Here is an 18,304-nt window from a genome sequence, read left to right as displayed (position 1 = left end):
GCTGAGATCTTCATTCTTTAAATGTTGCCTCCCTTTCTAAATGGTTTAAAGTGGGTGAGCTTATGAGAATTTCTGCCTCCCCTGTTGCCCCTTCCCTGTATCCCTCACTCTGGTTCAGGTTTGGGGTTAGGGAACTCTTGTTTATTTTCTGCTCTGGTAACAGATATTCAAGTCTCTCCAGGTCTCAGACTTTGTAATATTGAGCCACCTATTCTGCTTTTCTTTCATTTTATGTGCTGTTAATAGAATGGGAATCACTGTCTAGCTCCCTCCTGCCATCTTCCAAATTCATGATTTAAAATAAACTTTTTCTATGAAGCTATACCCATCATTAGAATGAATATCAACACTGAAATACAATATATTGTACTCACACTGTACTATGTTTAAGTAAAAATACTATTAAAGTAAAAGGGTATACTGAAACCAACTTGGGTACAAAACTTACATGAAGTTGAAATGGTCTTAAAATAAATCAGAGTTCCTGGATATAGAAAGCACTCTGTGCAGAAAAGTACAAACACACGAGATAGTGTGCCACTTATGGCTACAACTTTGATTGGTCTCTAGTTCACCAACCATTTGAATGCTCTCATTTTTAAAATTTATTTATTTATTTATAGTAGTTGCATTTTTACATATGGTACAGACATGGAACACAATTTCTCATTCCTCTGGCTGAGGTTCATAGTCACTCCAGCATTATAATCACACATGTATATGGGGCAATAATGTCTGTCTCATTTATAGAAAAAAGCTTTCTGTCTTCCCTTCTCACTGCTGATGACCTTTAAAGAGTTTCATATGGTTAGTATATGGTTTATTCCCCAAACATTTTGCAGAGTTCATGTGTTAAGAGCCTCCTCCTTGGTGTGACGAGGAGGTACTGTGGAACCCTTAAGAGGTGCTGGTTAGTCGGAGGTAATTAGGTCAATGAATGTGCTGCTCTCAAGAGAATTGATGCAGTTCTCATGGGACCCTTATTAGTTTTACAATTTTAGGAAGGAAAAGTTTATTTTAGGCTCATGGGTTCAAGGGGTTGTAGTAAAAAATAAGCCTGGCCCCTCCCAAGTCCCTGATTTCCTGTCTCACCATGTTACCTCTCCTTGTAGCACATGCTCCCACCATGATGTGATCCACCAGAATATGATGCGGTGTATGGGTGTGTGCGCACACATAGGGCAGGGGTGGGGGCTGGAAGCATCTCTAGAACCAGCATCACACTGTTTGCACATCCCAAAAATTGAGCTACATAAAAATTTTTCCTTTATACTTTATTCAGCCTCATGTCTTTCATTGTGGCAACAGAAAATGAATTCGTAACAGATACCAGGATATTTTTACAAACTCATTCAGATTTCCTTATATTTCAAAGAACCCCAATAACATAAGGGCACATTCAACTTAGTATTATCCTTTCTTCTGCTAATCCACATGTCCCCAGTGGGAGTCCCCAGCTGCATTTCCACTCCACAGCTCCAGAATAAGTAACAGTTGAGTGCCCTAAACATAATGTATTAACACGGTGCCAACATGGAAGACATGGCTGTGAAGTTAGCATCAACAATTGTAGAATGCTCTGCTGCACAGGGCTAGAGCTCCTTTGACAGCTGTGTTTTACCACAGCAGATATAAATCTTCTATGACATCAACTGAGAAACAAAACCAATGCTGACAGAGAATATATGACAACCAAAGAATGTTTTTCCTTCATAACTGACAATAGGACATTATTCATTTTGAAAACCACCTCCATTTGATTGAAACTCTTAAATCTTTTTAAAAAAATGCTTGCAAAATAAATTTTATATGACAATACAAACATCCATGCCAAAAATCTCAGGCAAGGCTCAGGAGACAAAAGCACATTTCATTTGGTAAAATAATGCTGTTTGATGTTGTCAAGAGCACTCAATCCTCCATCACAAGGGTGCATCCCTCTCCCCAGAAATTCCCTGGATTTAAAAATAGAATGCAAAAAGGAAAGATTTAAGGAAAGGAGAAAAAAATAACAGGAGTAGAGAAATACGAGTAAGCCCACAAGCAAAGGCCAAAAGAAAAGAAAGCAAGTAAATGGAGAGGAGTAAAAGCAGAAGAACGAGACTGAATGTTCCTATGTACGTGACCTCACTACATTAAAAAATAATCCTTGAGATAGGTACTACTGTCCTTATTTTACCAGGAAGAAAACGGACTCAATGCGATTTAAGTAACTCGCCATGACACACAGGTAATCTGTGTCATTGTTTGGATTTGTACTCCAGCATGCCTCATCATTTCCCATAAAACCATGCACCATAATCATCCTGAAATGAATGTTTTCAAACTCTAAAATCTGAATTCTTGAACCATTCTATTACTCTGTGATCTCACTTATATGTGGAAACTAAAGAAATCAAACTCACAGCAGCAGAGTACACAATAGCTGCCAGACACTGGGGGATGTGGGAAAAGGAGAAACAAACAAAGGGTACAGAATTTTAGACCTAAGATGAGCAAGCTCTGGAGAACCGATTGCCCTGAGAATTCTGGCAAAAGCTTTGCAGGAGCTGGCCCACTGTCTCTTCACAGCAATACTTAAGGCTTCATTGCCGCTGTGTCCCCAGATGACATTGGTGCCTCATTGATTCCACAGGGCTGATATGATCAGGGCAAAGGTCTGCATGAGCAGGATGGAAGGGGCCTCAGGCCTCTAGTAGCCGGATGGACTATGCCATCAGTCAAATATAAGGGCAGTAACAGCTGAGAATAAAAACATTTCTTCTGAATGTATAGGTGTTTTAGTCAGATTTTTCACTTCTGTGACTACATGTACTGACAAAAAAAAAAAAAATTAGGAAGGAAAAGTTTATTTTAGGTTCATGGTTTCAGAGGTCTCAGTTCACGGACAGCAGGCTCCATTCCTTGAGGCTCAAAGTGAGGCAGAATACCATGAAAGAAGAATGTGATGGTGGGAAGCAGCTCATATGACCAGGAAGCAGAGAGAGAATCCCTCCTCCCCAGATACAAAATATATACCCCAAAGGCATGCCCCCAATGACATACCTCCTCCAGCCACACCCTACCTGCCTATAGTTACCACTCAGTTAATAACATCAGGGGATTAATTTGCTCATTGGGTTAAGGCCCTCATAACCCAGTCATTTTTCCCCTGAGCCTTCTTCAAATGATCTTTTGGGGTATATTTCACATTCAAACCATAACAATAGTTTAAGCAGTTTGCATGTGATACTTGACATCAGTAAAGTATTCTGACCTCAGGATTCAGTTCTGGCTCCAAAACATTGCAGGTCCTAAAAAAGCAGTCTTCAAAACTCATGCACTTTCTCAAGTAATTCTGGAAAACTACTTGACATTTTTACACATTCTTAAGTGGGCATGTAGAAATTTTTAGCAGAAATTTAGTAAGATGCAAAGAGTATAATTTCTAGTGCGTTACTAACACTGATATTTATCATGATGCCACTCTTAAGTAGATTCAATGCTAACTAACTATTGTAACACTATGATCCCTCACCATCCTAAAAATGTACCGGAACAATCTATTATAACAAAAATTTGCATTATTCCTTTTTTCCTTGAACTTTTATTTTAATTCCACTCTCCAAGGAACTTTTATCTGTTAACACATTTTATTGATTACATTATAATAATCATCTACACCAAATTTATATATACAAATTATTTTATATATAAATAATTCTCTGATTATAAGAATCTAGAACTAAAATTACTGAATTTAATTTTTATTTGAATTACTTGTAGACTCAAGTGATCCAAAATAAATATATCTCAAATAAACATTCATAATTAATACAAAAAGTAAATTAGTTTTTTAGATATTCATCTCAGTGAAATGGATAGTTCTGTTTTCTAATTAGTTCATATACCCACAGGTGTCTAGTATTTAATTATAGACTAAGGCAGAGTTTTGAATCAATTTTAATCCATATTTTTGTTTTTCAGTTGTTAATCTCTAAGAAAATAAGTATTGGGGAGCATTATGATAAAAATATCTATCAATTTCTTTCTATCCTCTGTAAATGTCCCCAAGCCATAGAGTGACCAATAAGAAAAAAAAACTATTTTTTAATTGGTTAATAGTTGAAAACTTGAATAAATCCTTCACCAACTTTGTTGAAAGCAAAGAAGTGGGTCGATAAAATGATTAGTAGAACCAGAAGCAAATTTCAATTCTCTATAGCTAGAATTGAAGCAGAAAGAGAACAGCTGATTAGAGAGGTGTATAACAGAGAGAATGCACTAAGACACAATACTGGATAGTCAGTGACTTGGAAGGACTCAGAAATTCCAGTTACCGAACAGAAAACAGAAAGGAATCCGTTAATCCCAAATCTTGACCAAGGCAGGTCCGTATGGAGGGGTTACAAAGCAAAAGAGGGAGAGGCAAAACTGAGAAGCTTACTTTGAAAACAATGCTAGAAAAGAAAGTAAGACTGAGTTAAGCCAGGAAAGAAGTTGCAAAAACACTAGGGAAACAAGAATTGCACAGTTGATCTCAAATTGCTGGCAGAAAACTGTGGTGGTCAAGCATTTTGCAGAGACCATGCCTAAGCCTGATCTGCTGGAAGGAATTAAATCTGCATAGCTTTACTCCAGCTAGAAATAACAGCAAATATTATCATAGGTAACACCTCTGAAATGAGTAACCAGTGTGGTGGGATCCCAGCTAGCTGCAGGTTGCCTAGCCTCCTACACTTACTGCTGACAAGGAGAATGGAATAGAGCAGATAGAGAACAAGTTATCTTGCAGCCCATGGGAAGCAGCAAGTGCCTCAATTGCCAGCAGATGCAGCTACAGGAATCCCAGATGCTGGCTGCAACCATGTATGCCCCAGAAGCATCCTGCAGAAGCACATCACTAAAGGGTAGTCTCTACTGAGCATACCCAGCAGCACCAAACAATGTGTGTGTCTTGGCTGCCAGCTGAAGCCCATATGCTTCACCATGTGTATGCCCAAGATGCAGCCCATCAAATGTACTCTGGCTGGGTCATGCCAACTGAGCCTCTACCCTGGGCTGCCCAGTGCCTCTGCTGCTAGGCTGCTGCCTTCTGCCATGGGCTGCTGCCTTCTGCCATGGGCTGCAATGCCCTATGTACCCTGATATCTACAAGAGTGAGCACACACACCTGTTTGGACAGCTGGAGCAGATCTGACTGGTAGGATACAGAAAATTAGGGAAGGTTTCCTCTGATCCTCCATAGAGCTATTAGGGTCCAAAGGATGGAGAAAGCCTCTTAGATTCATGTCAGAGGTGAGCAGAATGACACAAGCTCTTTGCAGTTTTGGAAAACAGTGATAACAACAAAAACAACAAAAGGTAAACCAGATGGAGGGACAAACTTAATATATAGCTCTCCAACCCAACAGAAGTTTGGCTGGTATGGCTGAAACCTCTATGTTCAGAAAAACATAAAGGTCAACCTGAGGTGCTATGAACATTTATTTAACCTCCCCAAACCTGATGGAATCCAAGTCAGGAAGGCCCAATAAGAAATCCTTCTGTCTCAAATAGCTCAGAAAGAAATAATTTAAGATTCTTTAATGCTAGTTTTTATATTATCTTCTGTATTGATTTGATAGAATTTCCTTAATACAATTTTATGTATTTATTTTCATGTTTTAATGAATTAATTGGATTTAACCTTTTTCCTCCTTGTTCATTTTTATACTCTTGCCTCTCTCTTCTTGCATTATATCCTTCTACCCCTATCACATTTTCTTTCCTTTTCATCCCCTTTATAGTTGAAGAGAAGTTTTACTTCAATACCTAATCATTCAGCTGATTCTAAAGCACTACTCCCCTTTTACACTTTTGGATTAACGAGGTTGTGAGAATATTTTCAATAAACTTTGAAGATTATTAGTTTATAGTTTTGCTCTAAAGTGGTCACAGTTACTAGTGATTATTATCTCTTCTCAAAGCTGTGCTTGGGACTGATTATAGATCCATGATTATGTTGAGTGATTTTTTTTTAACATTTAGATGTATCTCCTGCTTGGAGCACATAAGTAAAGAAAAAGCAGTTCCATAAAAAATCCTTCATATAACAGTGGAAGAGATATCCATTATATAAAATGCAAAAATATCAACAGAGAAATACAGGAAACATGAGAAAACTAGGTAACAAGATGCTTCTAATAGTTCATAACACTCTGACAACCGATTCTGGAGACGATGAAGTGGAAGAAATGCCACAGAAAGAATTCAGAATTTATTGTTAAAATTATCAATGAACTAAAAGAAGATCTAAGGAATGAACAAAGGGATAAATGCAGGAAATAAAAGAACGTTTCAATAAAGAAAGAGAAACTCTTAAAAGGACCAAACAGAAGTCCTATTGGTAAAAAGAACAATCCAACAAGAAGAAATAATGACTGCACATATTTATCTCCCACAAGTTGGTGCACCTAGTTTCATAAAGCAAACACTACTACACATAAAGGGTCAGACAGAACCCAATACATTAATAATTGGTAATTTCAATACAACCCTGTCAAAAATAGTCATGCCATCCATACATAAAATCAACAAAGATATTATATAGTTAAAACTTACTATAGAACAAATGAACTTAACAGATATATAGAATATATGATCCAATGACAACTGAATATACTTTTCAGCAGCCCATAGAACTTTCTCCCAGATCACATTTTAAGTCATAAAGAAGTCTTAGCAATTGTAAAAATTCTGAAATAACTCCTTTCATTTTATCTGATCATAGTGGAGTGAAACAAGAAATCAACAACAAGAAAAACTACACAACACCCGGATGATGAGTGGGTCAGTGAAGAAACCAGAAAAATAATTTAAAAATTCTTAAAATTTATAATGAGAATTGAAATATAACCTACAAGGACCCGTGGAGAACAATAAGGCAGCTAAAGTAGAAAGTTTATAGCAATGAGTAGCTACATTAAAAAATCAGAAGTATCTCAAATAACTTAATGATACACCTTAAGGTCTTAGAAAAACAAGTACAAATAAATCCCAAAACCCATAATAAAGATTAAAGTCAAAATAAATAGAGAACAAAAAATACAAAGGATCAATAAAGCAACCAGTCAATTCTATAAAAAGATAAGCAAGACTAATAAACCATTAGCCAAATTAACTAAAAGAATAGGAGAAAAGATTAAAATTAATAAAATTACAGGTGAAAAGGGGGACATCATAACACATACCACTAAAATCCAAAAGAATCACTAGGGACTATTTTGAAAATCTATATTACAGCAAATGGGATGAATTTCTAGCCATACACAACCATCCAAAACTGAACCAAGAGAATACAGAAAACCTAGAAAGACAAATAGCATGTATGAAATTGAGGCAGCAATAAAAACAAAACAAAACAAACAAACAAAAAACCAAAAACTACAACACCAACAACAAAAACAACAAAATATTTCCCAAGAAAGAAGAGCCCTGGGCCAGGTGAATTCATAGCTGAATTTTACCAGATCTTTAAACAGAAAAGAACACAAATAGTCCTCCAATTATTCAATGAAATAGAATGGGAGGAAACACTTCCAAACTTGTCCTATAAAGCCAGAATCACACTAATATCAAAACCACACACACACACACACACACACACAGAACCTACTAAGAAAGAAATCAGGAAAACAACTCCATTTACAATAGCCTGAAATATGTCTAGAAATAAATTTAACCAAAGACGTTAAATTACAGAACGTAATTACAGAACACTGGAAAAAGAAAGAAGATGGAAAACGGAAAGACCTCCCATGTTTGTGGACAGGTAGAATTAATATTGTCAGAATGGTGATATTACCAAAAGATTTAATGCAATCTCCAGCAAGACCCAATGAATTTCTTCAGAGTATTAGAAAAGAGCCCTAAGTTGTATATGAAAGAATAAAAGACTAGGAATTGCCAAACCAATTCTGAGTGATAGAAGAAATTCTACTGTCATCACAGTATCTGATTATAAATTACACTACAGAGTGATAGTAAAAAAAATTGCATAGTACTGGTGTAAAGACACATAGACAAGTGGAATAGAACAGAGACACATAGACAAACCCATACAGATACAGTCATCTTATTCATCCCCCCCATTTCTTATTGATTCTTTTTAGTTATACATATCATTAGGATTCATTTTGACATAATTATAAAAACAGGGAATATAATTTGTTCTAATTTAGTCCCTAGTACTTCACCATGCCCTCGTCCCTCCCCCGTTCCTTTCCCTCTACTCTACTGATTTTTCTTCTGTTGTATTACAGTTTCATTTTTAAGAATCAGTGTCTTGTGGATATTTACAAAGTTACCAAAAAATATGTTGGACAACAAATGGTGATGGGAAAACTGGATATCCATTTGTGGAAGAATGAAACTAAATCTGTATTGCACTCAAAACAGATCAAAGACCTAGGAATTATACCAGAAACTTGGCTACTGCTAGAATATAACATAGTATCAATACTCTAACATATAGACATAGGCAATGAACTCCTCAGTAGGATACCTGTGGCTAAGGAAATAACACTAAGAATCTATAAATGGGATCGCATCAAATTAAAAAGCTTCTACAAAGCAAAGGAATCAAAAGTAGAATAGAGAGCCTATAGAACAGGAGAATACCTTTGTCAGCTACTCTCCTGACAGAGTATTACATCCAGAATATATAAAGAAAAACAAAAAGCAAAAAATCCAATCCAATCAATAAATGGACAAATGAACTAAACAGATATTTCTTCATAGAAAAGCAAATTGAAAACAATTATATGAAAAAAAATGCTTGACATCTTTATACACTGGGAAAATGTAAATCAAAACCACATTGAGATGTCATCTCCCTATAGTGATTGATTTCATTTCTCTTCAATCAGCGTGGAAATGATGAAGCACACAAATAAAAAATGTTAACAAGGATGCAAGGAAAAAGTTAACCCTTATGCACTGCTGGTGAAAATGGAAATCAGTGTGGAGTTTCCACAAAAGACTAGGAATGGAACCACCATATGATTCAGCTATGCAACTCCTGGGTATTTACCACAAAGAATTAAAGTTAGCATATTATATAGATGCAGGCATACCCACATTTATAGCAGCACAACTCACAATAGTCAAGTCATGGAACCAGCTTACCTGTCCACCAACAAATGAATGAATAAAGAAAATATTGTGTGTATGTATGTGTGTGTGTATATACAGACAGACACACACACACACACACACACAACAATGGGGTTTTATTCAGCCATAAAGAAGAATAAAATTATTTCATTGGGAAGAAAAATGGATGGAACTGAAGAATATAATATTAAGTAAAACAAGCCAGAACTTAAGGAAAAAAGAAAGAAAGAAAATGGAAAGGAGACAAATAAAATAGACAAAAGGGTTGGAGGAGAGAAGAGAGTAAATTTGGGGGGAGGCACTTAGGAATGTACTTGGGAATATAATTGATCAATCAATGTGTTAGATGCAGGAATAAATATGCCCATGGAAACCCAATGTTCTGTATAATTGTTATGCATCAATAAAAACTTTCTAAAAAGCCAAGTACTAGTCTGTCAACAGATGACTAGAGAAAGACAACGTGGCATGTATACACAATGGAGATTTACTCAGCCATGAAGAAATTATGTCATTTGCTGGTAAATGGATGGAGACGGAGAACATCACACTAAGTGAAATAAGTCAGACTCAAAAAGTCAAGGGTAGAATGTTTTCTCTCACATGAGGAAGCCAGAGAGATTAAAAAAAAAGGGGGGTATATCATCAAAATAGAAGGGAATCAATAGAGAAATGGGGACTGAAAGGGAGGTAGGAGAGGAGGGCAAGGGGAGGCATTGGGGAATGAAATGAACCAAATCATGCTTTATGCATGTGTGAATATATCGCAATGAATTTCACTTTTATGTATAATTACAACACACTAATTAAAAAAAAATGGAGGGAGACAACAAGGGTAGAAGAATAGGATTGGAGGAGCAAGGAGGGCAGCTTCTGGGGAATGAGACTCATCAAATAAAGTTATGTACATGCATGGATATAGCACAATGAATACCATTATCACCTATAATAGACCAAAAATCATAAAAAGTAAAAGTATTAGAAGCTAATTTGTAAAAAAAAATATTATTATATCATCTTTATATCATCTTTCATTAACTTTCTCAAAATTAACAATAATGTTTTTCCTTTTGAATGGCTCTTAAGGGTTTTCCACACTGGGACAAGGTACCATAGGAAAGTCTGGGTGAGAAGTATACTTTTTTTTTTTTAAGTGAAAGTAGGGTCACTTTGAAAAGGAGGCTGAGGAACAGAAGGCCATTTCTTATACAAAAGAGCTTTTGGTAATGATACCTAAGTAACAAGAGAAGTCATGTGAGTTCTCTTAAAAGGACACTTGTGCCTATGTAGCCCATGGGAAGATGTTTTATTTATCCAGGTGGTCTCACATATCAATTTAACAAACACCGGCCTAGCCAGAACAGCTCAGGTCCAGATGTGATTGTAAGAACCCCAGACTAAAGTGAGCACATCCAAGAAACAGAACTAACTGCATTTTTAAAGGTAACACGTTTTCCATGGAATTTCTAGGGAAATTGGAGGAGCTTGCAATGGGGAAAAGACCATACCACTCACCCCGCCCCCTACACACACAAACACACAAACACACATGCTGTGTTACCATAAATGGTAGATAAAGCACTTTATCTAGATTACTAAGCAGCTATACAGTTACATGACTGGCTAGTGCTCATGGGAAAACAGGAGATACCATAAACAGACCTTGTCTTCAAGGAGCTTACAGGTTATGGGCCATCTCCTAAGGAAATGAAATGCAAGCAGGAAGAGGATATGTGGGTTATATTATTAAAACAGTAACTCAGAGGGAGAGCAAAGAGGACAGCCACAGGGTGCATCACTCTGTGAGGGGAGGTGTATTATCAGAAGTGCTTGAATGTGGAGTGGGGGATTTATTCTAAGAACTGCGCCAGAGAAGATTTTTATCTGTGCGTTTGCCATAACAGACAGCAATGGCTAATGAGAAGGACGATACACAAAGACATTTTCTCCTTCTCTTCTTCCAAACCAGACCTATAGAAACTAGCATGAATGAGCAGGCAAAACAAAAACGGTGAGAAAAATGAACTCAGCACTGTTTCCCCACCGCAGGTTTTTGGGTGGGCTGGAGGGGCAAGATAAATCTTAAGAAATGTGTAAGTTCAATTGAAGCTAGCCTGAAACTGTTAATACCTACACATATTATTTAATACTTCAAAGTGACAAAGAAAAGCTTGGTGTCTGTTAAGATGTCTTCAAGGGGGGGTTGGAAATGAAATCCTGAAGTCCTAGAAGATAGTACAAAAGGATAAAAATGAAGTTTGCTACTTATGCCCTGCCAAACTCAATAACTGGTTCAGTAACTGGTTACATAAATCAAATGAAGCAATAACAACTATAAGAGACTGATCTTAACAAAAAATGTGTCATAGTATAAGGAGAAGTTATGGGCAAGCTGTAAATCCACCACAAGAATGATAGTAATCATAATTATTTAAATGTCTTTCCAATCTGTCTCACTGCTGTTTCTCACTGGAGCTGAGGAGTACTTTCAGACAGCATCTGGAACCTTAATCCACCATATTTTTGTGTTTAATTATGAGGACCCACAGATTAGAACTTCCTTTACTCATGAATAAATTCTCAATGAATTTCTGTGTTGGGCCAATGTTTGTCTCTTCAGGCTTCATCTTCTTCTGCACCACCAGTATCAGTCTTAGAGAAATGTGACTTCTAGTGAATTTAATAAGGGGAAGCAATCTGTCATAATTTTAAAGACGGAAATGAGAAAAGACAAAACTGGTGTGTAGTCTGAGTGTTTTCACTTTACTTCATTAAAAACAGACACACTTTTTGGTGTATCATGTAAAAATTGATTCTATCTCTAATCTATAAAGATAGTTGACCAAAGAATCATACTTCAAAAATAATTCTGATGTTAATAAAGTGAAAACGAATATGCTTTTTAGAAGCATCATTAGCTTCTTTAAGTTACATGTAGAATGTACTTAACCTCTTTCAAACACTTATCTCAGTATCTTGTCATTCTGATAAGTTTTCCATTTGTAGCTGCAACATTCTTTCAGTAGTCAGGTAGATGATTACAATTCTGGCTAAGAATTTAAAGTTTCCAGAAATATGTACTGGAGACTGTATTTCCCATCATTTTCATGAGGTATAAGAATATTCTGTATTCATATCCATAAATATACGTCTCTAATGATGCAACTCATCAGTTTTTCTTGCCTTTTTATCTTAATGGTTTCAGAGAGTGGAAAGCAGATCCAATAAACTTCTAATAAAACAGCTCTATGGGACAAAGAATAGAGTTCAAAACTATGACAAAATCACAACAAATCTCCCCTCCCTTACTAATGGTTCCTCTTACATTCTTCATTTCCTTTTAGGTGGTATCATTAAGGGTACCGGCTAAAGTTGAAATTAATGAAATGTCTGGCAATGATCAAATGCTATTAAGGAGTGGCAACAGCACTTCTGTACCTCATTCACAGAGAATGGAAATTCCTTGGTTCACTGACACTATAAAATGACAACTTAAAAATCCATAAATAATATAGTTTTATCCATAACTGAAAAATACAATCTATCTGCATTCTCTCTCCTATATTAAAAAAAATGAAAATGAAACCTTTCCAACTTAGATTGCCTTACCACCACTTTTCATAAATCAAACTTGTCCATCAACCCCAGTTTTACTGGATCCCAGGTCCTACATTCTAAGTTATTCACCAGCCTCACATACAGTTTCCACCTAATTGCTGGCAGGAAATCTGAACTACAGGAATGAAAGGCAATGGTTAGAAATCTTGACTAAGTTTATTGGAAATATGGACTAAATAAGGCACTTTAATTAGTATCAGACAGAAGGACGAATTGATCTCCAACAAAGCACAAACTGTTGAAGCAATAAAATTTAGGAAACGTGTCTGAAGCATAATTCCTGATGATGATGAATCTCTTTCCTGCTGTGCAAGATGATTTAGGGATGAAAATACCCACACTACTGAGAAGCTGCAGTTGGTCAGCAGTCAGGACATAACATTTCTAAGGTAGAATCGCCCCTGGGAAACAACTATCAATGCAAATCTTGTAATTCATTTTAAAAGTTGACTCTGTTCATGGAAAAACACAAAAGCTATTTTTGTCAAATTTCCTTATTGAAAGAGTAATCAAAAAAAGACTACTGGGGCCTTACTGTAATATTTTCTTTCTTGATAGCCAAGTATTTTAATACATTGTTTATGTAACATATTCCCTATTATCAGAATCTCTTTATGAATACATTATAAGTATTGTAAAAATTTAATGAAGAACAGTCTATAAAAACTTTTATCATTTTTGAAAAATCAGTGTCAAAGTAGCTACTCAGATAAAAGCCAATTTATTTAATTGCACAAATATTTAAGTATAAATTAAATACAAGATTTTGTAGCAATTATGCTAAGCAAAAAAAAAAAAGCCACATACAGGCTAAATATTGCATGATTCCATGTTTATAAAATATCCAGGAAAAGTACAATTATAGAGCTCAAAACTGGATGAGTGGTTTTCTGAAACTGTGAGTGGGTGCAGGAATAGACTGCCAATGGGCATGACAAATCTTCAAATTGTGTCTTAAACCTGAATTTGTGATGAGAGTTGCACAAGTGGAAGGTTTTATTTTATTTAAATTGCAAGGGATGAATTTTGTTAGATATATATTATATCTAAATAAAATGATTTAAAAAGATTCTGTAGAATGAAATATGGTGTCATTCTACACCATGTTTCTTAGAGCTATTCCACTTCCTCAAAGTCTCATAGACAAGTAGGGTACATCTGATTAACTAATGTAAGTGCCACTGAAGAGCTTCACAAGTACACTAGTGTGCTTCCAGGGGTGACAAGGCCTCAACTCCCTCCTTCACTGGGCTGCTATGGTGAGACTTGGAGCATCATTTCCTTCAGCTAAGAAGCTTCTTCCATTGATTTCTTTTACTATAAACATAGCATGTTTTGCTGATCAAAGGCTCCTTCCTGAATGAAAATGAAGTAGACTATCAACACATATGGGGGAGCTAAAGCAGAGCAGAGAAGGACTTTTATAGACATTTATAGCTGTAATTACAACATAAAAAAAGAAGAGAGCAAATGAAAAGCCAAACTTTCCACCTGAAGACAGTGTAAACAAAATAAATAAATGAATAAATAAACTAGACCTAAAGGAAAAGAAGGATGTGAATAATGTAAAGTGAAAATTATTTAAAAAGAGAATATGGACATGAGAACCAACGAAATGAATGTTTACAAAATATCAAGAAAAATGAGCAAAACTTTAGCTTGATTGAGAAAAAAGAAAATAAATAAACCATGCTCAGAAATTAAAGAAAGAATATTATGGCCAACTTAAAAACAAACAGAAAGGTTATAAATAAATACTGTAAAGAACTGTATGGCAGTAAATTAGCTAACCTAGGTAAATTGACAAATTCCAAGAAAGATGTAAAATACTGAAACTAACTGAAGAAGAAAGAAGACCTGAAAAATAAAGATAAAAAGACTGAATTAGTAATTTGAGAATTATTCACAAAGAAAAGCTCAGGCCCAGATAAAGTCATTGGTGAAGTCTATCAAACATTGAAAGAAAGAATAGAAATTCTTCATATTCTTCCAAAAAATAAAATAGAAAAAGAAGAGGGACTATATCCAAACTCATTCAACAAGGTCACTAATATCCTGATACAAAATAATAAATTTTTTTAGATATATATTATATATAAATAGGATAATATGAACAATATATCTTATGACCACAGAAGCAAAAATCCTCAACAAAGTTCCAGAAAAACTAAATCAGTAATGAAAATAATCATACGTTATAGCCAAGTAGAAATTACGCAAGGGATACAAAGTTGTTCTAATAACTGAAAATCATCTAATGTTATATGCCATTATTAGAATAAAACCCCAAAATCATATGATTATCTCAACAGATGCAGAAAAAGCATTTGACAAAATCAAAAACCCTTCATGATTGAAAGCATTCAACAAACCTGGAAGAGAAAATAAATTCCTCAGAATGATAAGGATTTCTCTAAAAAACCTAAAGCTAGCATCATACTTAATTCTGAAAAATTATACCCTTCCTTCCTATGATCGGGAAGAAGACCTGGATGTCTTTCCTTTCTATATTTAACTGATTTTGCACTAGAGGACAATTAGGCAAGAAAATGAAATAACAAGCATCCATACTGTACAGAAGAAATGAAATATCTCTATATTCAGATGACATCCTCTTATATATAAAAAGGTCTGAAAAAATTCACTAAAGTTAAAATTAATAAACAAGCACAGCAAGACAACAGCATGAAACATCAATATATGAGCATCAATTGTACTTCCATATGTTTGTAATGAATGATATAAAAATGAAATTAAGGAAACAATTCTAATTACCATAAATTTAAAAAGATTAAACTAGAAATACACATAACAAAAGAAATACAAAATTTATAATTTAAAAATTATAAAACACTGTTAAAAAAATTTAATGTCTAAATGCATGGATAGACACCCAGGCTCATGAGTCAAAGACTTATTACTAAGATGGCAATAATGTCCAAACTGTCCTATAGATTCAGTGCAATTTGTATCAGAATCTCAGTTGGGAAGCTTTGCAGACTCTTTGCAAAAATTGATACACTTATCCTCAAAATTTATATGAAATTTCAGAACAGACAAAAACATCTGGAAAAAGAACATAATCAAATGATTTGTACTCCTGATTTCCAAACTTACTATAAAGCAATAGTATTCAAAACAGTGTGGTAATGGCATAAAAGTAGACATATAAATCAACAGAATAACATTCAGAGTCCAGAATAAATTTATGTATCACAAGTCAATTAATTTTCAAAAGGGGTAAAATAAAATTTAATGAGAAAGGAAAAGTTTCTTCAATAAATGTTTCTGAGACAATTGAATAGTCACATGCAAAAGAAACAAGTTGGACCTTTATACTATATGCACTTCTGCACAAAAAACAAACTTAAAATAGGTCAGTTGCCTAAATTTAAGGGTCAAAATTATAAAAATCTTAGGAAAAAGTCTAGAATCTAGAATATATAAGAACTCTTACAACTTGACAACCAGAAGACACACAGCTTAATTTAAATAAGCATCAAAGGACTTGAATAGACATTTGTCCAAAGACCATATACAAATGACTAATAAAGCACATGAAAAGACATTCTACATCATTAGTTATTAAACAAATGAAAATAACACAAATACCATTTTACATCTACTAGCAAGGGTATAATAGAGAGGGAAGAAGGGAGTGGGAAGGAGAGAGAGACAGAAGTACTGCCGAAAATGTAGAGAAACTAAAACCCTAATACACTGCTGGCAAGAATGTAAATCATGTCACCATTGTGAAAAACAATCTGGCAGTACCTCAAAAACATAGAATTCAACATAGAATCACCATATGTCCCAGCAATTCTGCACCCAGGTATGTAAACCAAATATTAAAAATGGGGACTTGGTTACTTGACTATCCATGTTAATTATAGCATTTTTTTTCACAGTAGCCAAAAAGTAGAAATGGTCCAAGCATCCATCAGCCAAAATGAACTGATAAGCAAGGTGTGAGTGAGGGAATGTATACAAACAACAGAACATTGTTCAGTTATCAAAATGACTGAAGTCCCTACACCTGCTACAACAGGTACACTATGCTACATGAAAGAAGCCAGTCAGCTCAAACAATAAAAAATGATGAGCCAGAGATGATCTATTTCTTACTGGGTCATCTAAAGGGAAGTTGTGTATACTCAGGAATTGGTTTTTCAGTTGAGCTTCTGAATGTCACAGATCCAGCTCTGCGAAGAAGGGAGAAGACTGCAGGCAGAGGAAGAGCAAGTGCTGTGACAGGAAGGGGCTGGCAGGTGTTTGAGGGGTTGTATGAAATCCAGGGCACACCAAGGGCAGTGGACCATGGGAACAGAGGGAGAAGAAAGGTGCCAGAGGTAATATGAGACAGAGGCAGACATGTAGGGCTTTGTATGGCAGGGTAAGAAGTGTCAACCTGCTTCTTCTCAACACCATAATGCTCTGTGCACATCTCTCCTGCTATGCTCTATTCTGCTAGACTGCCCTCTCTAAAGAAATGCACATTTCTGGTTCATTGGTTCATTCTTCATCTTCAGTGACCAACCAATGCTAGTTAGGACGTCAGCAAAGGATTTCTGGAAACACAGCCTACATACCAATGTCAAGAAAAGAGAAAACCCTCTCTGAAAATGTAAGCTACTTTAAATAAAGATCAAATGGAAGAAAAACAATGTTTTCGAGAAAGGCAATGTTCAAAGGAGGGACAAGCTAGGGTCAACTGAATCCCTCAAGCTATACTGGTTGTTTCTCACAGAGACTATGGTGTTTCCCAAGTTTGAATCCGTTGAAGAGAACATTTTCCATATTTAATTAAACTCATGCCCAGAATTTGAAACATTAAACTGTCAGCAAAAACAGCTTTATTGTCTCTGATTATTGTATAGCAGTCATTAATTAGTTCTCTAACTCAAGTTTACTCACAGAAATATTCTAAGTCATTGTGCAGCACTCCAGTATCAGAATCTACCTTTATCTCACCACAAAACCATTAACATAAAAAGAGTGAAGTTATAGAGTGCATCCCAGTAATTCAAACAGGATTATGTACTACCTTTTAAGGAACACGTGGCAACACTTATGCTTTCTTTATAAATGACTTACAAACATTTTACTGCATAATGATTAGCTTCACACCTGCATGTTGAACTCTGTTTGTACTACACAGGGATTCTGCCACAGTCCTAATTAGAGCGTCATTATCCAGAAAAGCGCACAGCAATTTCTAACACAGGTGAGACAAAGCTAGTCAAATAGCAGTTTCTAAGTGAAATACCCTACAGTTTTGCAGATAAATAAAGCACGTTTCTTTGGAAGAAAAAAAAAATTTTTTTTGACTAGCTTACTGTGGCCTTGAGGCTTCTGCCTGGTCTGTCTGCAGTTTTTCTCCTCCTTCCACCTCCATTGTGCAGTAAACAATTCGATTTGGAGCAACTGATTTCAAACCTTGCACTTCCATTATGACAATCTAAAGAAAAAAATGATTTTAAAATAATATGTCAAGTTGATAGTATTCAGCAACTCACAAAAATAGCAACATAAACTGCAATTACGAAGACCA

General features: G+C 35.4%; 1 protein-coding gene across 5 annotated transcripts in view; it reads right to left on the bottom strand.

The window, feature by feature from the left end:
- The window catches only part of CADPS2 (calcium dependent secretion activator 2), a 548,538-nt gene that overhangs the window by 298,488 nt on the left and 231,746 nt on the right, over positions 1 to 18,304 (bottom strand). For all 5 annotated transcript variants that reach the window (XM_081286753.1, XM_081286749.1, XM_081286750.1 and 2 more), the window contains exon 6: positions 18,090 to 18,211. In XM_081286753.1, coding sequence (XP_081142879.1) covers positions 18,090 to 18,211 — 122 coding nt within the window. The remainder of the gene's footprint in view (positions 1 to 18,089; positions 18,212 to 18,304) is intronic.

The sequence above is a fragment of the Spermophilus citellus genome (genome assembly GCF_964194105.1).
Source record: "Spermophilus citellus genome assembly, chromosome: 3".
Classification (NCBI taxonomy): Eukaryota; Metazoa; Chordata; class Mammalia; order Rodentia; family Sciuridae; genus Spermophilus; species Spermophilus citellus.
This window is presented reverse-complemented; position numbering and strand designations above follow the sequence as displayed.